This window comes from Mytilus edulis, chromosome 12 (genome assembly GCF_963676685.1).
Source record: "Mytilus edulis chromosome 12, xbMytEdul2.2, whole genome shotgun sequence".
NCBI lineage: Eukaryota > Metazoa > Mollusca > Bivalvia > Mytilida > Mytilidae > Mytilus > Mytilus edulis.
In genome coordinates, this window is record NC_092355.1 from 47,252,061 (window position 1) to 47,279,607 (window position 27,547).

The 27,547-nt window shown below is 32.3% G+C and overlaps 1 protein-coding gene across 3 annotated transcripts; it reads left to right on the plus strand.

The window, feature by feature from the left end:
- Nucleotides 1-505: 505 nt before the first annotated feature.
- On the plus strand, nt 506-27,547 carry LOC139498639 (uncharacterized). 3 transcript variants are annotated; one of them, XM_071287124.1, is made up of 4 exons: nt 506-659; nt 21,199-21,270; nt 23,136-23,603; nt 26,469-27,547. In XM_071287124.1, exons 2-4 carry the CDS (start codon nt 21,225-21,227, stop codon nt 27,242-27,244), a joined length of 1,290 nt encoding a protein of 429 aa, XP_071143225.1. In that variant the 5' UTR covers nt 506-659; nt 21,199-21,224; the 3' UTR covers nt 27,245-27,547. The 3 variants fall into 3 exon arrangements, with proteins under 3 accessions (XP_071143225.1, XP_071143226.1, XP_071143224.1); XM_071287125.1 differs by lacking the exon at nt 506-659 and adding an exon at nt 5,742-5,827; XM_071287123.1 differs by lacking the exon at nt 506-659 and adding an exon at nt 9,648-9,777.

Sequence of the window (27,547 nt, forward strand, 5' to 3'; positions counted from 1 at the left end):
AACTTTACCATCATGACAACCGAAACACACAGGTCATCAAGCGGCGTTCTTCAGAATCAGTTACAAATATCATGATAAAAGTGTAAATAAAATAGTCAAAATTCATAAAACAAAAGACAAAAAAGACAAAAATGGCTTACTGGGGAAGGGGAGGGGGATATCGAACTGAAAGAATCCGAATGGACCGTCGTATATAAGGCTTATGTAATCATTTATTATCATTATGTTAACAATAACTTTAAAAATAATAATTAATATCATCGTCATTATTTTTTTTAAATATTATAAAACAGAAAAATAAATTATCTGCGGATTTTCTCACGATATCGTCTGTTGTAACATATGTATGTAAGTAATGAGAGAGGGACGAAAGATACCAAAGGGTAATGAGTGTAGTACACCTACATGATCATACATGTAAAAAGTAACTGTGTCATCCACCATGTGACAATACAAACGCTTTTCCAGTTAAAACAAACATTACGCAATTCAAAATTTTCTAAGAATTGTTTTTTAAACATGCTATTTAAAGCGGGTCATTTCTTAGTTTGTAATGGTTCATTCCCGCTATAAATTGTTTATTTAGCAGTGTAATTGTTCATTTTTGAAAGAATTGTTCGAGCGGAGGAGCTATATTTATCTACAAGTCTTCAAAAAAAGTAAGTCTATATAAAAGTAAACTTTTTATATTGTATTATACGAAAACGAATACGAATTTGTTTATTATAGTGACATTGTGTATATATTCAGTATAATAATAATATTTGTCAATACAATGTTTTTACATCCGGCCCATTGGAACTATAAGTCCACAGGCACTTGTCTCAGAGTTTTTTTCCCCAATATACCTTATGTTATATCAAGGTATATAGGGGAAAAAAATTCGGAGACAAGTGCCTTTGTATAAGTCACTTAAAAAATATAAATCTAAAAATCATTTCAGAGTCCTGTAGTTCAATTATTCACATAAATGAATTGTCTGCGTTTTGTAAATGCTTGTAAAATGTATTTAGCTGTTCTTTTTGGAAAATAAATATTAAATACCAATTGGAATTTGTCTATTTAGATTTTTTCGGCTCTGATTTTTTCTGAATTTAAAATTGCTTTTAATAGACATGTTACGAAAAGGTATATTCACGACGCTGGGATTGACAAATTACACTTTAAATGTGGGGAATGTGTCAAAATACAACAGAGACTACCTGTGTATACATTAAATATTATTTAAAATCTGCATTGATCCTTTTGGAGGTAATTCCGTAATATTTTTAAGAAACTCTACTCTAGACTCTACTGCAATAAAACTGCGGTTTGACCGCAATGTAAATGCAATAGATATGCGGGACAACGGAGACACGGGGTACATACAGTGTACGTGCACATGTGTGAATTCTTCGGAAAGCCCTTACTGAGAGCCCTTATTATAATCTGTTTTATACCATCTCATGAATATATATGTAACGGTCATTTTTATATAGTTATGAAAGCAAACAAAGGTGTGTATATTTAAATCCAGTTGTTTGCCACGTAAATTTATACCTAACGGGGCCTGGTTTAAAACACCTAAAGTACGATTTTTTAAATAATTTCAACTTGGAACATGTTGCATTATAGTTTTAGAAAATTTACTCCCGGTCATAAAGCTTTAAATGCATTTTTTTTTACCTTTATTTCCTTTCAACTTTGTCTTAATTTAAACAGTTTCAACTCAATTTATATTTTCTTTATAAGGGGTTTGTGATTGATTGATTGTTGGTAGCTTAACATCCCGTGGCAAATAGTTCATGCATGTTCATAACTATAAGAGGTTGGTGTAAAATATGAGTCTCTTCTCATCGGTTGAACATCCCTGCAGCGTTTCAAAAGCATTGCATAATGACTTTGATTTTACACCTAAACATCACTTTATGCAGACATTTTGCATTTTTAAATTCCTGAAACGTTTTGTGGAAATTCTCCAACCGTTTCATAAGAAAATGACAATAGTAAAATTAACACCGACCACCGATGGGTCTTTCCTCTATTGAAGATAACAATGCTAGGGGTTTTTCTAAAAAATACTGTAATGGCGTTTTTATATTAAATCTGTTGAATGTGTACCTATTACTACTCTACGGAGGTACCAATTATTTATTCATGGAGGGGGAGTGGGTCTAGGATTAAATTTGAAAAAGGCAGGACAGGAGTTTTGAGTTTTTAAGCAACTTGAACAAAATAAATAGGGAAGGATGACAATTAATGTAAAAAAAAGGCAGGATTAACTAATAAAAAAAGTCCGGACAGAATAGGGCGATAAACAAAGGCAGAACATATATATTACAAACATACTTTTCATTAGCCTGTCCTACATTTGTAAGTCAGGGGCCTGTAGTTCAGTAGTTGTCGTTAGCTACTGTCTGTCATATTTGTTCTTCGTAAAAGGTTTTGTTATAGATTATTTCCCTTTTTCGGGATCTTTCATAGCCGACTACTAGTATACGGTAGAACATCGGCATCAACTACGCGATAGGCGACATACAATTCCCACAGCGTTAGTTGCAATCGACGGAACATCTCATGCCATTTACAGACCACAGACGGAGTCTCAAGAACAATTTTACTCGGGACACAGACACAGACATTGCATTCATACACAGGTGATTGTGGACAATAAAAATCATACAAGATTTATTCGACGTGGTTTCCAAGGACACCAAAATGATGCCCAACAGTATAATCTATTGCCTTTAATTGGACCAGGTTTGGAGTTACATTTCCCCCAGAATTTTGTCATCTTAGCGGTTAAAATTTATCAATATCGATCGCCCCTCGTTACCCCCTACAGACGCCATCAACTAAGAGCTGAACCACGAGTAGAAAAAATAAAATGTAAAAAAATGAATTTGCGTATATCAGAGTTTCGAATATATGTCGAACACACTTTAAGGCGCTTAAAAACTTTCAGTCATTGGAAGCTTATGGAGAGAAATAAAACCAACAGACTGTAGACTTTTGTGCGGGATTAGTGGAGCGACAGATTGATTTTTTTAAGAACCGTAATACAACAATAAAACTAATTACTAATTGGCTTATTATTTCTAACAATATATTATCAATTTAGAATCGAATGCACTTGTATAACTCTCAGCCCCCCTTTTTTTTCTAGCCCACACACTACTGTACGCGTACACCTTTTTCGTCTTATGATAGCCAGCAATGATACATGTAACACAAAAGCAATTGTCATATAGAATGTTACATAATGATGTTCTAGATAAATACGCACAGGATTTAAATTTTAACTATTGAAATCTATAATCAGTGTTTTGACACGGTCCCCAAATTTAAAGTCTAATTTGTCAACCTCAGCGTCGAGATTATGCCTATTCGTAACATGTCTATTCACAGGTAAATTACAAAAGACTATAGGATACCAGAGGGTCTGATGGGTATCCTTCAATTTTATATTCTTTAAATGATTTAGATCACTTTTCTCTATTTTTTCTATGTTTTTGTCCATTAAATTCTCAATTCTTCATGTTCTAGAATTTCACTATTCTCTATTCTTTATTTATTTGGTTCCCATTTTCTCTATTCTTTATACCTTTAAAATTTGCCAATTTTTTCTCATTATTCTGTAATCCCCCATCCACACCATCATACCAGTATTCACAGTGAAGATTGGTTTACCAGATAAATGTCTGGGGCACGAAGAACTCAGAATTTCAAATTCATACTAGGCAACCTTTATATTATAACAATTTACATGTATATTCTTTATCTGTTAAAATGTGAACTTCGTCGCGTATATCATAAAAAAATCTACCAGGAACCATAAAAGTCTGTACAAGCCTAGTATCGCATCGAACGGTTTAATGCTAGTGGAAGGCTAACATTTCAAAATGGCTTCCTTTGAAAATTGTATTAATTTTTGTAAGATTGAAAGTGGCATATTTTCATCATGCTCATCGTCAGATATAATTTTTTAGAAGAGGGTACGGAATCGGCCGAGTTGAGACGAATGAGTAAATAATGATGGACTCGGGAGTCCGAGTGATGTGTTCCTGTTATCTTGTGAACTAGTATATGGCGGAAAATTGGTCTCAAGCTATTCAGTTTACTCTGTGTCTATTAAGATTAATAGCCCCAGCCCAGGTTAACGTTATTATTATAATAGTCCCAGGTGCAAATTAAGCTGGTCCATATTCGTATTCTCGTCCTGAATTGATCTTTACGGTCTCTAAAGGACTGTACTTGAATGTATCTAAATGCAACTTGACGTCATTTGTTCCATGTTTAGTAATTTAAGCTGTTGACCAATCACAAAGTTTGATTTACCCGAAAACTTCACACTAACGACTCACAGGCACTTGTCTGAAATATTTTCCGTACAAACCTTAATATACAGGAACACAATTCTGAGAAAAGTGCCTGTTTTAAACAACTATACTTCAAAAGTTTCATTATAACGCGAAAAACAAATATTTTAAAACATTTTTAAGATAACCTTGGCAATATACATTGTATCGTTCTTGAAATGAACTAAATAATCCTAGTTTACTTTTTAAAAATCAATAATTATATAATTTATATTTCTCTTAAGCTTTTGAAGATACACGATTGCCGTTTGAATTTTGAACTTCAAACTTTTGTAATCTATAAATCAATCCTTGGGTAAGATGTATAAAATAAGATGATTTATCATTTATTCATACTTCCTGCATAGGAACGTATGGTAATTGTTTTTTTTTTTTTTTACAAAAACGCAGATTTGTAATAATGTTATTACGAACTTGTTGAAGGCCGTACGGTGACCTACAGTTGTTAACGTCTATGTCATTTGGTGTCTTTTGGAGAGTTTTCTCATTGGCAAGCATACCACATCTTTTTATTTTTATATTGGAATAGCCCGGGAACAGAGTTTTATTGTGATCCATGTCACTTGCATTTTCTCAATATTTAAGATTTTGACAGTGTAGCGTTCTACTCTGAGACATTTTTTTTGGGCGAACTATATCGATGTCAACCAGTCTTAACTCAAAATATGAACAATTTCATGTACAAGGGGTGTTTACTTCAATTTGGCAGTTTCAGGCATACTAATTGTTGAAACATTTTTAACTGGACCAAACCACTATATCACCTAAACATTACCATATGGACTTTACTTCATGTCAGTCCAAAAATCGTCTGCATGCATTTAAAAAAACGTTCGCCTGCCTACTATACAACATCCACGCTGGATAGTAGGGGCAAACGGTGTATTTGAAATGCCCGCAAACGGTTGGGCTAATATTTATCAGACCTATGAATGTAGTCATATCCTCCTAGTTACTATTTCATCATGATAAAGATAGAAATAAGATTGGATAGTGTAATACTATATGAAATACTGGAATGCAAACCGGTATGCTAGAATTTCCAAAACCAGAGACATCAAATACCAAACAAGATACAAAACAATAGTATTGCTACAATGTTTAAAAATCCCAACAAAGATTTCAAAATAAAGGCGTTTTCCCGCCAATTAAGTACAATGCATAAGTGTGTGAGGCGTAGTGATGTGCATAAAAAACATAAATTAAACCACTATCCTTGGAACAAGGAAATAGTAACGTAGAGAGATCCGCTTAGTGACACAAGATAGGCCCACACTATTAAATTCCCAATTGTGTTTCTTTACCATCAAATGAAAGTGTTGTGATCGATTTCCGAATGGTATATGATAAAAGGCTGTATCTGACATCAGAGATTTACTCACACGACACAGACTACTTTAAATTCCCAAATTATGTTTACCACCAAATGATACAGTACTGAATGTGAATTGTTTCTGATACATCAAAGGGTAAGAAATTTATTAATAATCTTCTTATTTCCGATATTGTATGAACAATAATAACTGTATACTTCAATTGATTCGTCCTGAAAGGCCCAGTATAATAAAAGATAACAAAGAGCACTATGCACGGTGATAGTATTAATTTTGGGGTGACAACATAGGCTGCACAGTTTCTTTGGCTCATATCCATATCGACGGAGTTTGGAGCCTTGTCATTGGAGATTGAGATATTAATGGGTAATGGTGCCCATCAGTGGAGAAGTGAGTCCCAAAACGTTGCTCTAAAAAGCATAGAGCCTATTATTTGTAGCAGTGATCGCCAAAATGTTACTCCAAGAATATTTAATAATTAACAAAATTAATTTACTAGAAGATGAACCCTTTTTATGCTCGATTTGAAACTATATGATAGAATTTTAAGACAAAACAAGCTCTCAAAGTAGAAAAAAAGAACAAATGGGGTCGCCGAACTTGTTTTCTTGATACATATTGAAATAGGTAAATTCACAACACTTTCTATTATAAGATTACTTTATCTAAGTTATCTCCCTTTATTTGGAAAATTGAAAGAAAATGAATCAAACAAAAATATATGCTTTTTTAATAGAAATTACAGCCGTAAATATGATAAAACACAAACAAAAATTATATTTACATCAAAAGACTTACACATGAATTACATATTACTCTCAAAACTTACAAATTTCATTAAAGATCTAGACAACCTGTTATCATCTACTACTTCAAAATCCAAGATGGATACCCGAGCCACCTTAAAAGGATTAACATGTCAACCATTATAAAGTGATCTTTTTAATTTCAATAAGAAGCAACATAAATGAATACACGCACTTGCTCTGCACTGGCATATTTTAAACGTGTTGCACTGCATATATGAATACACACACACCATCCACATGATAGTATTTCAAACGTTTTGCACTTTCATGGTTTCATTTCTAGAACTAGAAATATATTCATACGGAAATGCAGTTCAATTGTTTCAAGTGATTTATCTATTTCATCATAAAATTTTGTTTGACGTCTGCAAATTTGTTTTATCTTTTGATTTTTTTTAAACAACATCATCAACAACTACAACCACAACAAATAAACATATTTTTTTAATCAGATATAGGACGATGTGGTGTGAGTGCCAATGAAACAACTCTCCATCCAAATAACAATTTATAAAAGTAAACCATTATAGGTCAATTTACGGCCTTCAACACGGAGCCCTGGCTCACACCGAACAACAAGTTATAAAGGGCCACAAAATTACTAGTGTAAAACCATTCAAACGGGAAAACCAACGGTCTAATCTATATAAAAAACGAGAAACGAGAAACACGTATAAATTACATAAACAAACGACAACTACTATACATCAGATTCCTGACTTAGGATAGATGCAAACATTTGCAGCGGGATTAAACGTTTTAATGGTACAAAACCTTCTCCCTTTTCTGAAACAATAGCATAACATCACAACATAGAAAAACACACGATAAAATATCAATTGGCAGGCTTAACTCAATCAAAAAATGTAAATTAACACTATGAACGAATAAGTATGATCTGAGTTCATTATTTAACTCGAATACGTATTAAAAAATATTGGACGTATACTTAGTGCAACATGAAAACCTGAGAGTATTTTTTATTTAATATAGAATCAAACCAATATTTTCTCCTTATAAAGTTTACCAACCGTTGTAGATTATGTAGATTTCTGAGTATATGCATGCATAAAGAACATATCTGACAAATTCCAAATTAAGATACTGTGAATTCATTTATTTTCGTGGGTATCAATTTTCGTGGATTGAGGAAAACTTGCATCTTTGGTGATATTTAATTTCGTGGTTTTGGCAAAGTTTTCATTCAAGCCTTTCGAAAGTATGTAATTTGTTGAACATTTAAATTCGTGGTTTCCCTGTACCCACGAATTCCACGAAAATTCGTATCCAACGAATATTAAGGAATCCACAGTAATTATCCTATTATTCATTCTAATTTTAAAACAAAATATTAAATCTGCATTTTGGTTGGAAAATTGCAAAGTGAAACCACAACTAATCTATCTAATAACATGAAAAATATCACACTAATTCAGTTATCATTCCTAAGCATTTTTAAGGGGGTTCGCGGGTCTAAATCATTTATATAGGATTTCTCTATATTTTTCTATATATGAACTTTATCTTATGGTTAATAGAAAAATAAAATAAAAAAATGGGGTCACCGTTCATTTGCGCTTACAATCTGCCTTCGAAAAAAACATACATCTTTGCAAAAGTGTTTTTTTTTTCTGTTGAACTAATAGGAGAAATAAAGGTAATATCGAAATAAAAAAAGATATTTATTACAGAAATCGCTCAAATTTTACAATAATTTAGTTTAAGTACAGCATATATCGAAATCATATTAAAAAATATAGGTCACCGATGAGTTAAAAGAGATATTTTAATTTTAAAACCAAAAAATGGCATTTTTCCAACAAAGGGAGATAATTTGGAACTTTTTAAATGATGTTTACATTTTAAAAGTCATCTGGGGCCAACACGAATTAATTTTTTGAATATTTTTTGTACCATATGATAAAGTAACAACTACAAAAGGTTATAAATAGAATATGTAATGAAAAACAAATGTTTATTTTTTTTTCTGAAATTTGTATACCCTCGAGCCTCCTTAATGATATAAAATACAGTTTCTCCTTGTTGAAATGTTTTTGCAGGTTTTGGCAACAATATTACAAATATTGGTATTTTTAAACATATATATAATTTTTTCTTCATCAGACAAGTTTAAAAGCATATCATTATGACACGATATATCAATAAAAGACCATATCTTAGATCTTCATACAACGGAAAATTTAAAAGTACATGTTTTTCATGTTATATATATAACAATATAGTAAAGTACATGAACACCAGGCTGACAATGAGTGTTAATTTGCATAAAAAATAAAAATATTGATATCTTACTAAATAATATCTTGTAAACATCCGAAAGGTGTAATTTAATAGCTATATCATATTCTCTTTATTTATTGATTTACTGGTCCACAATGATGTCCTTGCCATATACTTTCTCCTTAATTACACATTGTTCTTTTTACACTGATAATTTAATTTTATTATTTTTTTTAACGTTGAAATTCGGAGTCGAATTGTCACTGTCTCTAGAATAACACACAAATCAGAAATCAGTCCAATTATATATCAAAGAGTTATTTCCTACAAAACAAACGTGATTTCTGGAAAGAGATTGATTGGTTGATCGGTGTTTAACGCCACTGTCAGCACAAATGTGCTATTTTTGTTGCGGTCAGTTGTTATTGGCGGAGGAAGCAGAAATGCCCGAAAGAGACCCACTGACCTACGGTAGGAAAACTGACAATCCTTATCAATTAAGATAATAAGATTGGAGTCGAGCGAACTGCCACGTTCGGATTCATGTAAAATATCAATACGTTATCTTCTGTTTCATTGTCTTTTGGTTTTTTTCCTGACTTGCTCTTTTCTGTGTCTCGAACATGCCAAAAAAAAATAAGGTGGACTTATTGTCAATTAGGCGATTACCACATGTCAGTTTAAATATATAAAATTTACAAAAAAAACTTTAATATCCGACCTAATATAATATACACGATGAGTTCCCAATTTTTTGTTTGTTTGGAATATCTGTACCGTTTTTGACATAATTTCTTCTAAAAGGAATGTTAAAAAAAATAACCTTCTATTTTGGTCTGTGACTGTTAACATTGAGCTGTCCATATTTAAAATCTAATAACAACTTAATCACTTAAGATTTCCGTGTTGATTAGAATGTACGGATGCAGATATGCAATAAGTTAGTTAATATTTAAGTATGTCCTGCTGTCTTTATGTAAGAGTGCGCGACTGAAGTTGAATGTTATTTTAACTGCTTCGTCGAAGCATAGAAAGGTAAGCAAGCATACGTTTTTATCAATATTTATAACATCGTTTTGCTTACTAAGGTACTCATTTGAAGATATCATTTTTAAAGATATGAAAATAAACCCAGAAAGTTTCTCTAATATGAATGTACATGTACCTTTTAAACAATAAAAAAAACCGTGTTAAAATGTAATATTAAAAAGTGTGTTTCAGAGGAATATGAAAAACTACGTTAAATAAACTTTCAAAATAGGATTCCTCATCCAAACTTTATCTTTATGGAAAATTAAAAACTAACTGTCAGTCTGAGGAATTTTTAAAATGCAATTATTTTATGCAAAGGCAGTTACTATCAAAATTTAGACTTAGTGATCATTCCCTAGGTATGGAGTTGGGAAGCTATAGAAACATTCAAAGAGCACAAAGATTATGTGAAAAGTGTGGAGTCCTAGATGACGACATTCATTTCATTTTGTATTGTGACATTAACATATTATTGCGTTCTAATTTATTTGCTTATCTAAAAAAACTATGTACCGTTATTGATCAGCACTGAATTTTTGAACTCATCCCCTATCCGTCCATTCGTTCGTTCGTTTGTCCAGATTAAGATTGATTGTACAGTTAGGAGATACAGCTTTGGGAGAGGACGTCTCTAATGTTGTTATAACTTGTGTCCAATCCCTTTTGCTACTTATGCAAATAAAATATGTTTAAACTAAACAGCTTTAATATTTGTAGGATGTTCAAACACACAATGGAGGTGTGAAAGGCCACATTATTTCGTTATTGTTCAAATATTCTGAAAATGGCAGGAAGTTTGACTTTTTTGGGGGGTACTAGCTTCATTAAGAGATCATGGTTTGTCCGGCTATCTCATCCTATAGTTACATCATCATACATATTAATGTAGTGTTAAATTTATAATTTCTTAAGGTCAGGTGGGGGTATCATTTGTGTTTTACAAACAGCGTAACAATTTAAAGTTTCATACTAGTAAATAAAATACATTTTGTTTCGAATGCTTGTGCTAAATTGTTATTTGAAATAAAATGTCTCTGAAAATACATGGGCTAACACTTTAAACTAAATGACCATGATGACAGGTCATAGCCATTCCGCCACTTCGTTACTATCAGAGCAAATATATTGTCTGCAAGACTGCGCATGTATATAAAAAGTTGAAAATTGATTGTCCGCCATAGTATTTGAAAAGAGAAGTTTCCAAAACAAACTAATTTCGGTGCATCCTCTGGTAACCCTCGGCGAATATTCAAACTTCTTATTATTATGGCTCTGTGAACATTTAATGTGTTTTCTTAACAATAACTAAATACTATTGTTTGACTTTTTCGTTATAATTTTTAAATAGGTGTTCGTTAATGTAGGATTTTTGAGTTTTGAATTTTGAATTTTGAATGATCCTTCTCGGCTTTCGTATATTTTGATTAGATTATTGTTCTTTTTACTTAATTAGTACTGGGTGCATGGTAATGCGATATTATTCATTGGGTGTAATTATTTGTCCCAAAAATCAACAGACAGAATATTGTATTTCCTTAGACACAGACGTGTAGAAGAGGTCAAAACATGATAAAGTATTATACATATACGTCAACAGCAGAGTTATGTATAATAGCACGTGATTTTCATGACATTAATTAATATACATTATGAATAAGTTTTTTTACCTATTAATAAGTTTAAAGGATTATGTTTGTAAAGATATCTTTGAACACATTTTTCAGTGATAGTGAGTACTAACCCTTACATTATCAAACCAAAAATTGTTGAGATACTTTTATTTTTATTTTCACATAATATCAAACACAACAGATATTGACACTATCTTAACAGATTCAAGCCTAATATATCATAAGGAATAATATTATTTAGAAATTTTATCAGATAATATTTCGTACATGTGGGTCGAGGGATGATACCCAGGCTGATATGGAAAAGGCCATGTATTAATCGCTTTATCATATATATACTTCCGACAATAGTTTTCTGTAAGACAAATAAACAAATGCAATAACTAAAACAGTCAAAAACTTTATAAAGAATTTAAATTATGAATCAAATATCACGGCCGACACTCGGCTAACCGAGAGATTGGTCTGTTAATCTATATTGAGTATGCGGCTATATCGGCAGTGGGTCTGTTAATCGGGTTGGCTAAAGTCTGTTAATCAGGTATTATCGAGAAAATCATTGAAAACTCAGAATGTTTCATTGTATAACCTTTTAAATATATGTTTATCATAAAAAATATTTATGTCTGACAAAACTATTCAATGTACTGAATCCAGTGGTGTAATTATTATTTTTCTAGCTTCTATGTACGATCTATGAAATGAAAAGGCAAATTACTCATCAGTAAATTTATACACATTTTACACACACAAAATGTACACAAAATGACACTTGGGTTGAATTTACTTGCATGCAATATTTTGAACATCGAAAAAAGACAGGGATTATGAGTGTTAACCAAATTGATATCATTTTGTGAAAAATCTACACGAAAATCTGTATTTTGGTGACATAAATCAATCTTTATTAAAAACCTGGTCTGTTAATGGGTCGGATGTATAAAACCCGGTCTGTTAATTGGTCTGTTAAGAGTTATGAATGACAATAAAAGTATAATTTTATTACTTTATGGTGTGTTCATTTGGTAGGCTCAAGACGAGCGGCTACAATATACGGAAACAACACTTGAGCAATGGAACATACAATATATACGGAAACAAAACATGAGCAATGGAATATAAAATATACGGAACAAAACACATGAACAATAACAATGTAGGCAATGGATATTGAAAATGATAAAAATGGTTTCAAAAAGTGTTAAAATAAAGTAAAATTGATTTTATCCGAGAATGGTCGCATATATCATGTGGATTCTGTTTAATTGTCATGAATGACACCAATTTGTCATCTACTTTGGTAACCAGTATATAAATCAGAGATTAACGTCGTAATGTAACTAAACATCAGTTTATTGGGATGCCTAAATATAAAGAATAGAGAAAGAATAATGGGTAAGATAAATAAAATGTAGAGAAAAGTAACATAAACATTTAAAGAATACAGAAATAAACAACACCTCCCAATCCGTACCATCATGGTATACACGAGAATCTGGATGGAGATACAGAATATAAAATAAAAGATAAGGACAGTAGAGAGTGATGCATTGCTAAAAAAGAAAAGAAAACAAATTGTTTAAGAATAAAGACATGAAACAGTAACGGATTGCGATGTACTCATATTGGTGACAAATGCTTGACGTTTACATGTGGACACCTGCAGTTCTCCTCTGCACATATGTAGAAAAGGAACTAAACTGAATAAAATGAATTAAATTTTAATACAACCAAATGTAGCTGTATTCGCTCCTTTCCATTTACTTCTTTAGAATGATTTGTAAACAACAGATGATTAAGTAATACAAGAAAAAAAAACAATTGGATGATACTGAGGAATTAGGATTAAGGTGGTACCGAACACTTTCACTAAAATCAATGTGGTTCGTTTAATTTGGATAAAATTTTGACAAAGTATTTAATTTGAACCTTTAACAGAAATATAAAAATTTTAAAAAATTTGAACCAACCGTTTTGTCAGAAAAATTAACTGGTTATATAGCAGTTTGACAAACACCAATTTTGATCTTCGAAAAGCTTATTATTCCCTTTACAACACAATGTAATTAAAACGTATCACTGACTTTACAGAGTTATCTCCCTGTAGTGTTGGGTACCACCTAAACGTCCAGTGACAACTGTCATGTGCATATGAGAACGACAACACGTTATATATGTACCCTATGTTGTATTAGCAAGACACGTTCAATCGGATTTGAGAACATGCTACTTTGAGCAGACACAAAAATTAAGCCTGATTGAAATTGTTAATAATAAATTCATACATATTCCAGCGACCAACCCAGATCACGCTATATTGAAGTGACACACTCTTGAATAAAAGGCAAAGAAAGTAAAAATAAAAATGCTTTTACTGGAAGGATAGTGTTGCATCGTATTATTATTTTTTGTCGAGCCTTCGACTTAAGTCAAAAAAGCGAGACTAAGCGATCCTACATTCCGTCGTCGTCGGTGTCGTCGTCGTCGGCGGCGTCCACAAATATTCACTCTGTGGTTAAAGTTTTTGAAATTTTAATAACTTTCTTGAACTATACTGGATTTCTAACAACCTTGGACAGAAGCTTGTTTATGATCATATTAAGATAGTATCCAGAAGTAAATTTTGTAAAAATAAAATTCCATTTTTTCCATATTTTACTTATAAATCATGGACTTAGTTTGTTCTGCGGGGAAACATTACATTCACTATGTGGTTAAAGTTTTTAAAGTTTTTTAAAATAACTTTCTTAAACTATCCTTAGTTTGTACCAAACATGGACAGAAGTTTGTTTATGATCATAAGATAGTATCGAGAAGTAAATTTTGTAATTAAATAAATCCATTTTTTTCCGTATTTTACTTTTGAATGGACTTAGTTTTTCTGCGGGGAAACATTACATTCAATCTGTGGTTAAAGTTTTTAAAAATTTAATAACTTTCTTAAACTATCCTGGGTTTGTACCAAACTTGGACAGAAGCTTATTTATGATCATAAGATAGTATCCAGAAGTAAATATTGTAAAAAGATAACTCCATTTATTCTGTATTTTACTTTTAAATGGACTAAGATTTTCTTCCAGTTAACATAATACATACAGTCTGCAGTTAAAGTTTTCAAAGCATTTATCAGATTCATTCACTATCCTAAATTTTTACCAAACTTGGACAGAAGCTTCTTACAATCATAAGATAGTATCAAGAGGAATATTTTTATTGATTTTATTCCTCATTTTTGTTGAGCCGGCGAGTAGGCGAGACACTGGGTTCCGCGGAACCCTTAAAATATGTTTTTTACTCATCTCATTCTTAACATTTTCAATGGGAAAATATAAAGGTATCACAACTATTTTTGTGGCTAAATAACTCTTAACTGACACAATTTCAATTGACCAACCCATTAACAGACTTTATTCACATAATTTTCACTAAAACGTGGTATTACTCACGTTATATTACAATTATGAAATATTTACTAATGTCAATTTATATTTAAGAACCAAAGTAGTATTTTGTGTCTTTTAAATGATATCTAAAATTGTTTGTTTCGCCTTTTATTAAAAAATTGCTATGCGTGAAATCATAAATACTACATACTTGCGCGACGCCTTTTACTTTTACTGAAAACTGCGCAGACTATGAAATGTTTTTAAAGGTGGGAAATGTTCTTTGATAGATCTCATTTTGTCAGACACTTTTCTTTTTTTGATTTAATTCTTATAATATGCCAAAAATCTGTATATTTGATAGAGTTTAACATTAAATTGTGCAGTTTACTCTTAACAGACGTATAGCCAACCCGATTAACAGACCCACTGCCGATATAGCCGCATACTCAATATAGATTAACCGACCAATCTCTCGGTTAGCCGAGTGTCGGCCGTGAATATGCTATAATTGTCCAACAACAGCGTCAGTACCTCCATATATATGTATGGTAACATTTAATGAATGGCTATTATTTATTTTGAATTTATTGAACCATAAAACTAATTTTTGACTCTTCACATTGAATAATCCGCGAAGCGGATTATGTAAAATGTGAAGAGTCAAAAGTTAGTTTTATGGTTCAATAACATCAAAATAAATTATTCCCATTCATTATAAATAAATTTCTATCAAAAATAAGGCTCAAAGAACTTTTTATATTAATTATATTAAAACAATAACAACGTACACACAAGTTGGCGTATGAATATACAACGTCAGAGTGGGCGTGTCGCCATAAAAATTGAAAACATTTATTTCCTAATGAGGCATTTTGAAACATTGAAAATTTTGAAGAGTTGTATGGTCATTACTACTCCATGTTTGTTGTACTATCAAATTATTCTTAATTGTCAATGGCATTTGTTAGCAAGTACTAAACCATCCCAAAATATCTGACGTCACAATGGAAAAGTAAACAATCGATACAAGAAACACCGGAAATAACTTGCACGAGAAGCGCTGTTATGGGTTTTTGCACGAGACGCCCCTGATATGGGTTATCAGCCCGGACTGATATTGGTTATCAGCCTGAGTGGGAAATTATGGCTTGTGTACTTCCGCTCATTACACATATGCAAAAGCTATGGCTTGTGTACTTCCACTCATTACACATATGCAAAAGCTATCATATCAGTGCTAAGTATATGTTTATCATATACTTAGCATTGATATGATAGCTTTTGCATATGTGTAATGAGCGGAAGTACACAAGTCATAATTTCCAACACGGGCTGATAACCCATATCAGGGGCATCTCGTGCACAAAACCCATAATAGTGCCTTTCGTGCAAGTTACTTCCGGTATTTCCGGTATCGGTTGTTTACTTTTCCATTGTGACGTGAGATATTTTTATGACGACGTCAAAATTTACGGGAACTTTTGTGCCATGGACAGTTACAGTAATCATTTTATAGTACAACAAACATGGAGACTCCGTCTCGGGCTGATATGGGTGTCTCGGGATGATACCCGGGCCGATATGGAAAAGGCCATGTATAAATCTCTATTTATCATATACTTAGACTAAATAACATATAATTTTTACTGTATGATAATAGCATTAAATTAACGTAAATTCCGTATTTTTCGAATTGGTGCTTAGCGGGCTGATATGAAAAGTTTATCACAGGCTTCAATTGTTTTCACATGCCTTTCCGTAACGTTATCACATGGCATTCCGGTGATACTCGGCAAATTCCGGAAAATGCACCTCAATGCTACGTTTTCAGTGAAAAACTACGAAATAGTGTACAAAACAATTATTTAGATACTGAAAAGTAAATTGTGTAAAATAATAACAAAAAAAAAATAAAATAAAAAAACAAACAAATTATTAAATAAATGCATTCTTTATAAGTTTCAAACATAATTTAGAAAGTTACTTTGAAAAGGTTGACTTTTCCAAACAGTGTTTATTATGTATATTGTTGTTTTTTGTTTTTTTTTTTGGGTTTGTCGAGTCGTCCTAATTAAAAATGTTTTCTCGTCTGTTGAGGCATATGGTAGAAAGATTTGATATCGAATGTACTAAATTTGGGTCCAACGTCCGTGAACTTTTCAATCTTTGTACTTCTATTTGGGAACCACGTAAAAGGATCAATATATGAATCTGTTATTTTTCTCCTTTGTTGAAGCATATGATAAAAAGATCATAACATGTCATTTAATCTAATATTATTGACTGCATATGTTTAAAATTGATATATGTTATATTTCATGTATATGTACCAATATGTACTTTACAAGAAAACTATCTATCTTATAGATTTGAAAAAAATGTCACTTCCGGTAAAGCATGATAGTTTAATTGACACCGATTAAAAAAGTATATGGTTCTATATATGTTTACATTAAATAAGTACAAAAATATCTACTTCCGGTTCACACAATATCATTTTATGTTGTCTATTTCAAGGTCATATGGCTTACAACCTAATGCAATAAGTCCCCTGGCTCTATTATTTACTATTATAAAGTTAAAGCAAAGGTCGACTCTAGAACGTCAAATTGACCTATTACCTTGACTTATATATTGAAGGTCATAAAGTACAAACCCCTAATCAGAAGACCCTATGTATCTAATATGTATGGTTAGTGAGTTATATCACCATACAGCTAGTTTTAAATATCAGAGGGGTCAAAACTCCCATTTTATGTCAACGTACCCTTTCAACCAAAATTTATGTGTAGCGACATGCCACATGTAACAATTCAGTAAAAAATACTTTGTCGATATCTTATATGGCTTCTGATAAGAAGTAACAAGCAAAAATTAAAATTTAGAACATGATCTTGATCTTTGACCTTGAATTTTACTTTTAGTGATTCAAGGACCTCAAATTAAAATACCCTATGTCTCTGTCACTTATGGTTTACACGTTATAAAAATTTATCACTGATATTTATGACATAATAGGGAATAACTCTCATATAGAGTTTTCGTAACACTTCTGTCAAAATGAAACGTAACATTCTGGGGATTTAACGAGCAATTTAGAAAAAACACATTTGTCTCTTTCTTTTACGGTTGTGCGGGAGATCTCATTACAAGAGTGTTTTACCTCAAAAAGTGTTCAATTAAACAGGGCCAGTTTAAAAAGCATATACACTCTACAATATCATATCCAAATGTTTAAGCGACATCTTTTGAAACATCAATTCAGCGCAAGAAAAAAAAAAAGGCGGAAGAGAGAACGTCATTTTGACCTTGACCTAAATTTCAAGGTCATAGGTCACTAATCTCAATTATAATACCCAGGTAATTCCCTTGTTTGGTTTAGGAGTTATAACTGATTTCAAATACATAAGTGGATAAAACTCTTATAATGGGTGACCAAAACACTTCGACTTAAATATTTTGAAGTTGCACCAAATTGTAAACAATTATTTTGCAAACTAATAATATCATTAACTGTTACAGTTTCTTTTGCATAAAGATACTAAGTTAAATTCAAAATTCAGACCATGAACTTGACCTTTGATCTTGAACTAAATGTCCTCCAAATGGACCAACGAGTTTAGACCTCTGTGCCTAATGATGGATGAATTTATTCAACACATCCCATATATTTAATTTTCAAAGGGAAATTACCATTTATAAGTAAAAAAAAATAGCTACTTCCGTTTTACACCAGGTCATTTCAGATTTAAATATTGGCATATGGCTTGCAACCTCATGCAAAAATCCTATGGCTTCATCACATATAATTATAAAATAAAAGAAAAGGTCAAAATTTATTACTTCAATTTCAGCTTTGACCTCGACCTCAATTACAAGGTCATAAGCCAAAAACCTGTAATCAAAAATACCCTAGGTCTTCATTACATATGATTAAATCGCGATATCATCATATTAGGCGTACTAGTAGATATAAGATGGGATAAAACTCCCATTAGATGTCAACACACCCTTACAACCAAAATATATGTGTTATATGTGTTTAACTGAGCATTATATCTGATGATATAACTAGTAATGTGGTAAGATAAATTTGTCGAAATTTTGTACGGTTGTGACGTTTTAGAAATAACAAGAAACACAGTGTTTGGGGAAATAACTCATACATAGAAATTTAATAGGTTCAGTGGTGTCAGTTTCAACAGCGTATTAACTGTTCGATATCAGATACAAAATATATAAGCGACATATTGAGAAACAGCGAAGTAACAAATTAGGCCAAAGAAAAAGAAAAAGAAAAATTAATCAACTTATCATATTGGTCGATTTCGATCGAAGCTTTCCGATGAAATTTTAATGGAGTTATCTACCTTTATGATATAAGTTTGTCGTAAAGCTTTTTATAACTCATAAACTGTTAGCCGTATAATCCTAAAGACCTTATGATATTCGTCGTCAATATTTTGATTATATAGATGACAAATCCTTTATTTTCTTTAAAATTATTTTTTCCATCTTCCCGTTCCAATTAAGAATTTAAGATTTGAACATCTAAATTTAGCCATACACAATCTATCAGTTTTTCCCAATCGTACTAGATACTGTTACGGTTCTAATTCAGATATATTTTTAGATTTACCATAGCATTCTGCTCTTGAAGAATTGATAATTACAGAAAACCATTGTTGTATAAACTTATCAATAATTTCTCTATTCATAGGTATCAATGCATATAAAATAAGGACACATTCATTAAGAATGAATTTTATGTATATAGCCCGTTTAAAATGAGTGGGTTTAACCTTGGTGAAGTTGTAACACAAGTCTATATAAAGTATTAGATAACGTATTCTCATTGTTAGCATATCATTCCAAAAACATAACCATGCGTAGTTTAAAACAATCACGCCCTGATAAAACGTCGCATTCATAAGTTGAAAAACTGTGTGAATGATCGTCCAAAGTTCGTTTTCAGAGACAAAGGGGCTATAAAATGTCTATCATCTCTTCATGATAAGTATGTTGTTGTTCCTGCGGACAAAGCATCAAATGATATTGTCTTTGTATGTAAATCCTACAACTTGGAGTGTCTTGTAAAAGAATTTGGAATAAATCAGCACTCAGGTGCATTAAACAACAAATCGGAGGACTTACCTCGTTTGTATTGGATACCACCATTCCCCATGTGAAATTGGAAAAGAAATAATAAACATAGCTTTTTCAATATAAAAATGATCGAATACGCTACAAATTTAATGCTTTGGAAAACCATTCGGCATATTTTTTTAATAGTGAACAAAAAGGTAAAAAATGCTACACAGAGGAACGAGTGATCGGTATGCTAGAGTTTCTTATTGACAACATGTTTGTTGAATTTAGAGGTAGACTTTTTCAACAAATGGTCCGCATTCCGATGGGAACGAACTGTGCGCCTCTCCTTGTCGACCTTTTCTTATTTTCAAATGAACTGGAGTCCTACAGACACTTGTCAAAACAAGAAGATAAAACATGCCACATTTCACATTCAGATATATTGCTGATGTTCTTTCTATTAACAATTCTAAGTTTTCTGATTGAGTTCCATTAATATAACCCTCAACACTAGAAATAAAAGAAAAAACAGACACGGCTTCTTCCACCTAGTTTATAGACTTATAGCTCGAATTTAACGTCCATGGTCATCTCTGTACCAGAATATATCACAAACAAGACAATTTTAGTTTTGAAAAAAATCAATTTCCCTCACTCAAGTAGCAATGTACATTTCTACCAACTTTACCTGCTTATGGGATATACATTCCCAACTTATTCGATAATCGGGAGCTTGCAGCTCCTTTTCAGACACCAGTGTCTGAGCAGAAAGTTTATGAATAAATAAAGGCAACAGTAGTATACCGCTGTTCAAAACTCATAAATCGATAGAAAAAAACAAATCCGGGTTACAAACTAAAACTGAGGGAAACGCATGAACCAGCAGAGGTATGTCAAAGAAAGTCTCGTCCTTTTTATAAAAGATTTCATCGGAAGGTACCAAGACCTTGTTGATAAATATTCCGTATCAACTTCACAAATAATACACGATGATGTTGAAATATAGATAATGGGTATCGACATTGTTAACCATCTTATTGTGCTATGGAATTTTTTTGTATTTTAGTCTAGTATAGTGCTTCTTTGTTACATATATATTTGTTTGTTTTTATACTGATAAAGATTATAACACAGTGTTCACTGATGTACCCATATGTTTGACATTTTTGAATTTTCCTTGGAGTTTCAGTTTTTATGCAATAACTTCGGGGGTTATTTGACATGAATAGTGGATTACAAAGGAAAATAATCGAATTTTTTTAAATGCCATGAATTCATTTCATAATTTTTACTTTTGCATTCCTTTTGTATTGCAGCTTTATAGTATTGAGACTCTTCAGAAATGTCATCGAAGAGACAACGACCAGCTAATGAAAATGTCAAACAAGGTAGAATATAGATAAAAACGTAGTTGTTTTGTGTTTGCATAAAAACGAATGTAGAGCATTTAATTTGCATGAACAAATATCTCAAAACAATGTTTTTAATGTTTTAGAAGGAATCAAGATTTACCATTGTCAAGTAATATTTGTTTCACAGAATGCTTCTATAAAACAAAATCTGAACCCGATTGCAGTTAACTACGTACGCAAAAACGCATAAAAATACATCTTCCAATCCATTTAGCAATAAGGAAGCACTAAGTGTGTATCTTTAATATTATTGATAATTAAAATACTAGTAACAACCATCATCAAACCTACATGCTATTAATGCCTATCTCACACATGCACAGATCACCTCACCACTACGGATTTGAATTTTCGGCTCTCCCTTGACACCATTTGCGAGTATGGTCTTGAGGAAACGATGATAGTCCGTCGGGAGGGGGACGATAAATGGCTGACCCGTGTTAAAAGAGAGCCATATCTCTTGCACGTTAAAGACACCCTTGTAGATTTGGGAAAAAGAGCAGGCTAATGCCGCTACAAGGCAGCACTCGCACCCGCAAAGTGGAAAGGGATTGATATAAGTTGCAAAACTTGTTTCCAAATCCACTATAAATAAATATGTTTAAACTAAATATCACGAATGATCCCGGTGATCCCGATAATGAAGTTTCTGTAGTGTGATACGGATCTGATACGGATACACAACGGTGTGACTATGGGTTTTGATGTATCTACCGAGAGTAAAGTAGAAAAGTGAACAGATGATTTATTTTGTTTTGTTTTATTAAATGATTTATTGGTCTGTCTGTACCAGGTAGTGTTCCTCGTAATCCTGGGACCTATGACATGTAGTTATTGATACATATTTGGGTCTATTCTTACAAAGCTCATAAATGGAGCTGGGTTTTCCGCAAAAAGTTCAGCTATGAGGGCCTCATACATGTCATACTGGCCACGAAGAAGCCAGTTCCGAGTACACCATCTCTGTGCTGTAACGTAGTAAACCGAAAAAGACTTTGAAAACTCTAGCTGATCGCTAGCTATTCGTATTGAAACGTAATAGTAATAAAAAAAATTGCCGTGACAAATTCGTAAAAATTGTAACCTTAAAAAATTCGTAACAAATCGTATTGTCTTCTCAACAAGTATGTGGTGTAACCGTACTAGTACATAATACTCCTGGACTAATCGAAGATATCCTTCGGGCCTACGAATAAGTACGGACTAAAACAGTTCTGATAGGGATTAAAACGGACCAATACGTTCTTATACTGTTTAGTAAGGATATAGTACCGTTGTTTGGTCCGTGGTCAAATTTTGCGCATGTTCGAAAATTATCGCGGATATACCAGTACTAGTTACGTATGACTACGGATATAATACGGAAATCTGCGATTCAATACAGATTGCCACGAATGATACCGGATCATATCTGTAGCAAATCCAGCGTCAATCCATGAATGTGTGATCTAGGCATAACATGCGTAGTAATTAAATATTCCGAAGACTGAAGAAAAAAAGTGTTTACTGAATAGAATAAAATAACAAAAACGAGTAATCCAAACGGTAGAGTTGTCTAGATTAATATTGGATCAAAATACGCACATAAAGTGAATTTGATATCGACCAAAAATCTTAAAGTTTACATAAAAATGAAATGTAAGTGTTTGTTGTTATAAATTTTGATGCTGTTTTTATTGTATATGTTTGATATGTATGTATATATGTGTGTTGTGTTAATATATTTTGGTAAAAAACTGTAAAGTTTATACGAAAATGAAATATTTGATTTTGATTTTATTTGATTATTTAAAACCGATCAGATGAGTAGTAATCGTTTTTATATTTAACTGACATTACAGTTAAACAAGCCCGGAGAGAGAATGACATGCCAACATGGGAAAGGCAGTTTCCGGTGAACGGACAAGGGACATTAGTTTTCAACAAAGACACCGAGGTCCCTTTCATTATTTCAGTGGAAAACGAAAAGGGCCATTATGGACTTTCAATTCATATTGAAAAAGACCATGCCATGTTCGTTCAGAGAATAGGAGAAGAAAGAAAGGAACTTTCTTTGATCCACGAAAAAGAATGTGGCATTGAAAAAGGCAAGATCTCATATTGGTACAGTTATGACCGAGACAACCTCGTTCTGAAGTATGGAAAGGGGTACCGAATGGAGGAAACCACCATTTTAACTCACGACTTTCTAAAAAATGCAGCTTCAGAAAAGGAAAAGGAAGAAATAAGGAAAGAATTGTATCCGTACTTTAATGCAGCAGAAAAGAAGTTCATCAGAAAGTATGAAGCAATGTCCGTCAATTCAAAAGGTAAGTAGGAAAGCAAAGGAATATGAATTACAAGAGCAGTTATTGGTATATATATATATATTTTCGAGATTTCATATTATTTACTTGCAGTTAATTGTGGAATTCAATAGACATTAATACAATTTAATACCAATGTCAACAATCATTGAAGGTATCACACGATGATAATTACGGTTCAAAAGAACTTTCAAACAGATATTAAGCAACATTTTTTTTATGCATCAAACAAATTTAATTACATAGGGGTTTTCTTGTAAACAAAATATTAACGCTTTCAAAAGATAACAAATCTTACACAGATTTCAAATACAAATCTCTTAATGCGAGAATTAGATAACATACCATAACCATAAGAATGCATATTTTAGAGAAATATATTAATTAAATTATATACAAGCACTAAATTACGCGCGTTTCGTCTACATAAGACTCATCAGTGACGCTCATATAAAAATAGTTAACAAGTACAAAGTTGAAGAGCATTGGGGAATGAAGTTCCAAATATTTGTGCCAAATACGACTAAGGTAATCTATTCCTGGGATTAGAAAATCCTTAGTTTTTCGAAAAATTTAAAATTTTGTCGAAAGGAAATTTATTAAAATGACTATATAATTGATATTCATGTCAACACCGAAGTGCTAACTACTGAGCTATTGATGCACTCGGGACGAAACGTCCACCAGCAGTGGCATCGACCCATACAGTGATGTAATACGCCAGTCGCGCGTTTCGTCTACAAAAGACTCATCAGTGACGCTCATATCGAAATATGGTTATTTTAATACTACATTTAATATGAAAAATAGGATGAACATCTGAACTATGGGGATCGTACATTTTATTATATATTTTATATGTGTCATGAATGTTAATTTCTGAAGAAACTATAAATCAACACAATCAAGGTAATTATGACCGGGTTGTTGGTCACCTCTGTCATATTAGATAGTTTCTGGGGGAAACTAGCGTTAGTTGAGATAAAGTCCAAGTCACTGGAAAGTTTACATATTTATTTCACATCCATATATTTCCATACAGAAATAGTTGGATTTATCAACTGAAGTATTTATTGTTTAATTTGGGTCTGAATGACTTCTGGTATAACCAAGATAATTTAGTTGTAAATGACACTCTTAAGTATTTTGTCAAAACTAGAATATTTGATCAAGCTAATCAACATTTGAATCAATTATTGGATGGCTCGCCAAAGTGTTTTTTATATAAATACTGTATAAATAATGTTAGTTTACAATTTTACCTTACTAAACATGTGAACTTTAGAGTGTATCTAACGAGAATAAGATTGTCTTCACATAACTTATTTGTTGAAACAGGACGATATCACGGTGTTAATAGATCTGAAAGAAAATGCACTCTCTGTACTTTAAATACAATAGAAGACGAGTTTCATTTCATTTTACAGTGTGATTGTTATAATGCAATTAGAAGACAGTATATTAAGCCATATTATTATAAGCGTCCATCGTCATTTAAGCTTTTGCAGTTGTTGAGCACAGAAAATGTAAAAGACATATGTAACCTTTGTAAATTTCTTTTCCATGCATTTAAACGTAGAACAGACATGTTATAACCAATACTTAATATAGATTATTATTCTTCTCGGATGTATTCATTTATCAGTTATGTATGTTTTATGTATTTATTTATGATATATTGTATTTGCATATATATTATATTTGTACTGATGAGCATCATTTGCTCAAAGTAATAAAGAATTGAATTGATATTTCAAATATTAAAACATAATTGAATAACAACATACAAACGTAGTGTGCCCTTTGCCACTAAGTGATAACTGCCGAAAGCCATTCTTGACAAAGTTATACGAAGCATGTTTTTAATCCGTAATCCCCGCTTTCGGCAAAACGCGAATTAATATTATTTAATAAAAAGATATTTGATTGGTTCATTTTCCGTATGTCAATCAGTCTTTTGAATTTGTATTGTATGATTTGTTTGTATGTTGTTATTCAGTTATGTTTTAATATTTGAAATATATGGATGTGAAATAAATATGTAAACTTTCCAGCGACTTGGACTTTATCTCAACTACCGCTAGTTTCCCCCAGAAACTATCTAATATGACAGAGGTGACCAACAACCCGGTCATATGTGGTGGAGACATCAAAAATGTATACCCTGTTATATATTTATGGACAAACATTAGAAATATGATCACCTATATGTTACATTGTATGATATTGTATTAAACTGATAATAAATTTCCATTCTATCTTTCCCGTACTGAGACTTAGGAATTACTTTTTAAAATTGTAATCTTGTTTTACACATTTGATAATTATTTGGTGCAGGTTAATCACTTTTTGCATTCTTCGCCGAAACGATTCTCTGAGAAATAAGAAAATCGCCCCGACTCACAATAGGCATGTTAGGTGCAGTTGTCAAGGAGATGGGATAACACGAATAACCCTATAGTAGATATCTATCTATGGAGCTGTTAGTACAATTGTGTTAGTGCTTTTTATATACATTTTTCTGATTTGTATGGACATGTAAAAAGAAAATCAAAATGACTTTAAGAGTTGCAGTTCAGCAGCTATTAGTATAATCATGCGAGATGAGTTTTTTGATAAATATTTGCTGCAATACAACCACTGCAAGTTGAAAACATCAACATAGTAATGTATGTCAGCTTATGTTTATCCCTATTCCTATTTGATGAAGATTACCTCGGGACATGTTTTCATATCATGCAGATAGAGGTGACCTCTTGTGATTTCTAATAAATTATGAAACACATAATATATCTCTTCGCCATTTTGTCTGTGGTGGATAGTGTGATCCATACAACATCCCCTTATGTATACTTTACTTTGTTTCAGGTGTTACTGTTACAGAGGAAATGGTCGAGTTTGACAAGAATCCACTTATTTCAAATGTTTCTCCATTGGTTCTCGACAGTTCCAAGGTCAATCTGTTCTTCCTTGACGGATCAGATTATATTTTCTCAGCTAGTCTTCCGCCAGCTTGCAGGGAATTGTATGAAAATATTAAAGGATGTCAATTAAATTATCCGGAGGAGGTCACAGGAGTCCTGCTGTCAGATGCCATACGATACAGCATAGAAACAAAGAACTGTCTTTTAAACAAAAGGCTCAAAGACAAGGCAGATGAATTCGGAGGGAACGATATAAAGGAGACATATCTTCGAGTCACTCTTGGTCAAAGTCTGGGAAAATCTCCGGGGATCCCATATGTACTGGAAATATGGCCTAAGGGTCATTATAGTCCAATTCATAACCATGGCAACGCCAATGCTGTGATAAGAGTTCTTTACGGCTCAATCCACATCATGAATTACAACAAACACGTATCTTCACCGCATGCAAAACCAATGAAAGAGTTTGATGCGCGTGAAGGTGATGTCACGTGGATAAATCGGAACTGGTACCAAACACACAAGCTCAAAAATACCAGCAATGATTACTGCGCAACCATTCAGTGTTACAACTACGACGCAGGTGATACCACTCACTGGCCGTATTTTGATTACATCAGCGAAAACTCAACAATTGAAGAGTTTTTTCCTAATTCCGACTTTACATTTCGAGAAATGCGCGAACAAGTCTTGAAAGAGTATAAACAGTCACTTGAATAAATTTACCAAGAACCGATGTTTGCTGGAAAAGTAACGAAAGTCGACCTATAATAATACTCCCTTACAGGACGTGTCAACATGTCGGGGTATTCGAACAGATCTATGGTTCTTAAATTTGTAACTCTGAGTTATTGTGTTCGTATTCGTATTTATAGACTTTTCTTCTATATGCATAGTGTATCTATCTTAAATAAAAGCGGCTTGTTATTATGTGTACATGACAGCACCATGGAACACAGAATAGTTTAATCATTCGTCAATGTGACAACATATAATATTCATATAAATAAACATTATTGTGTA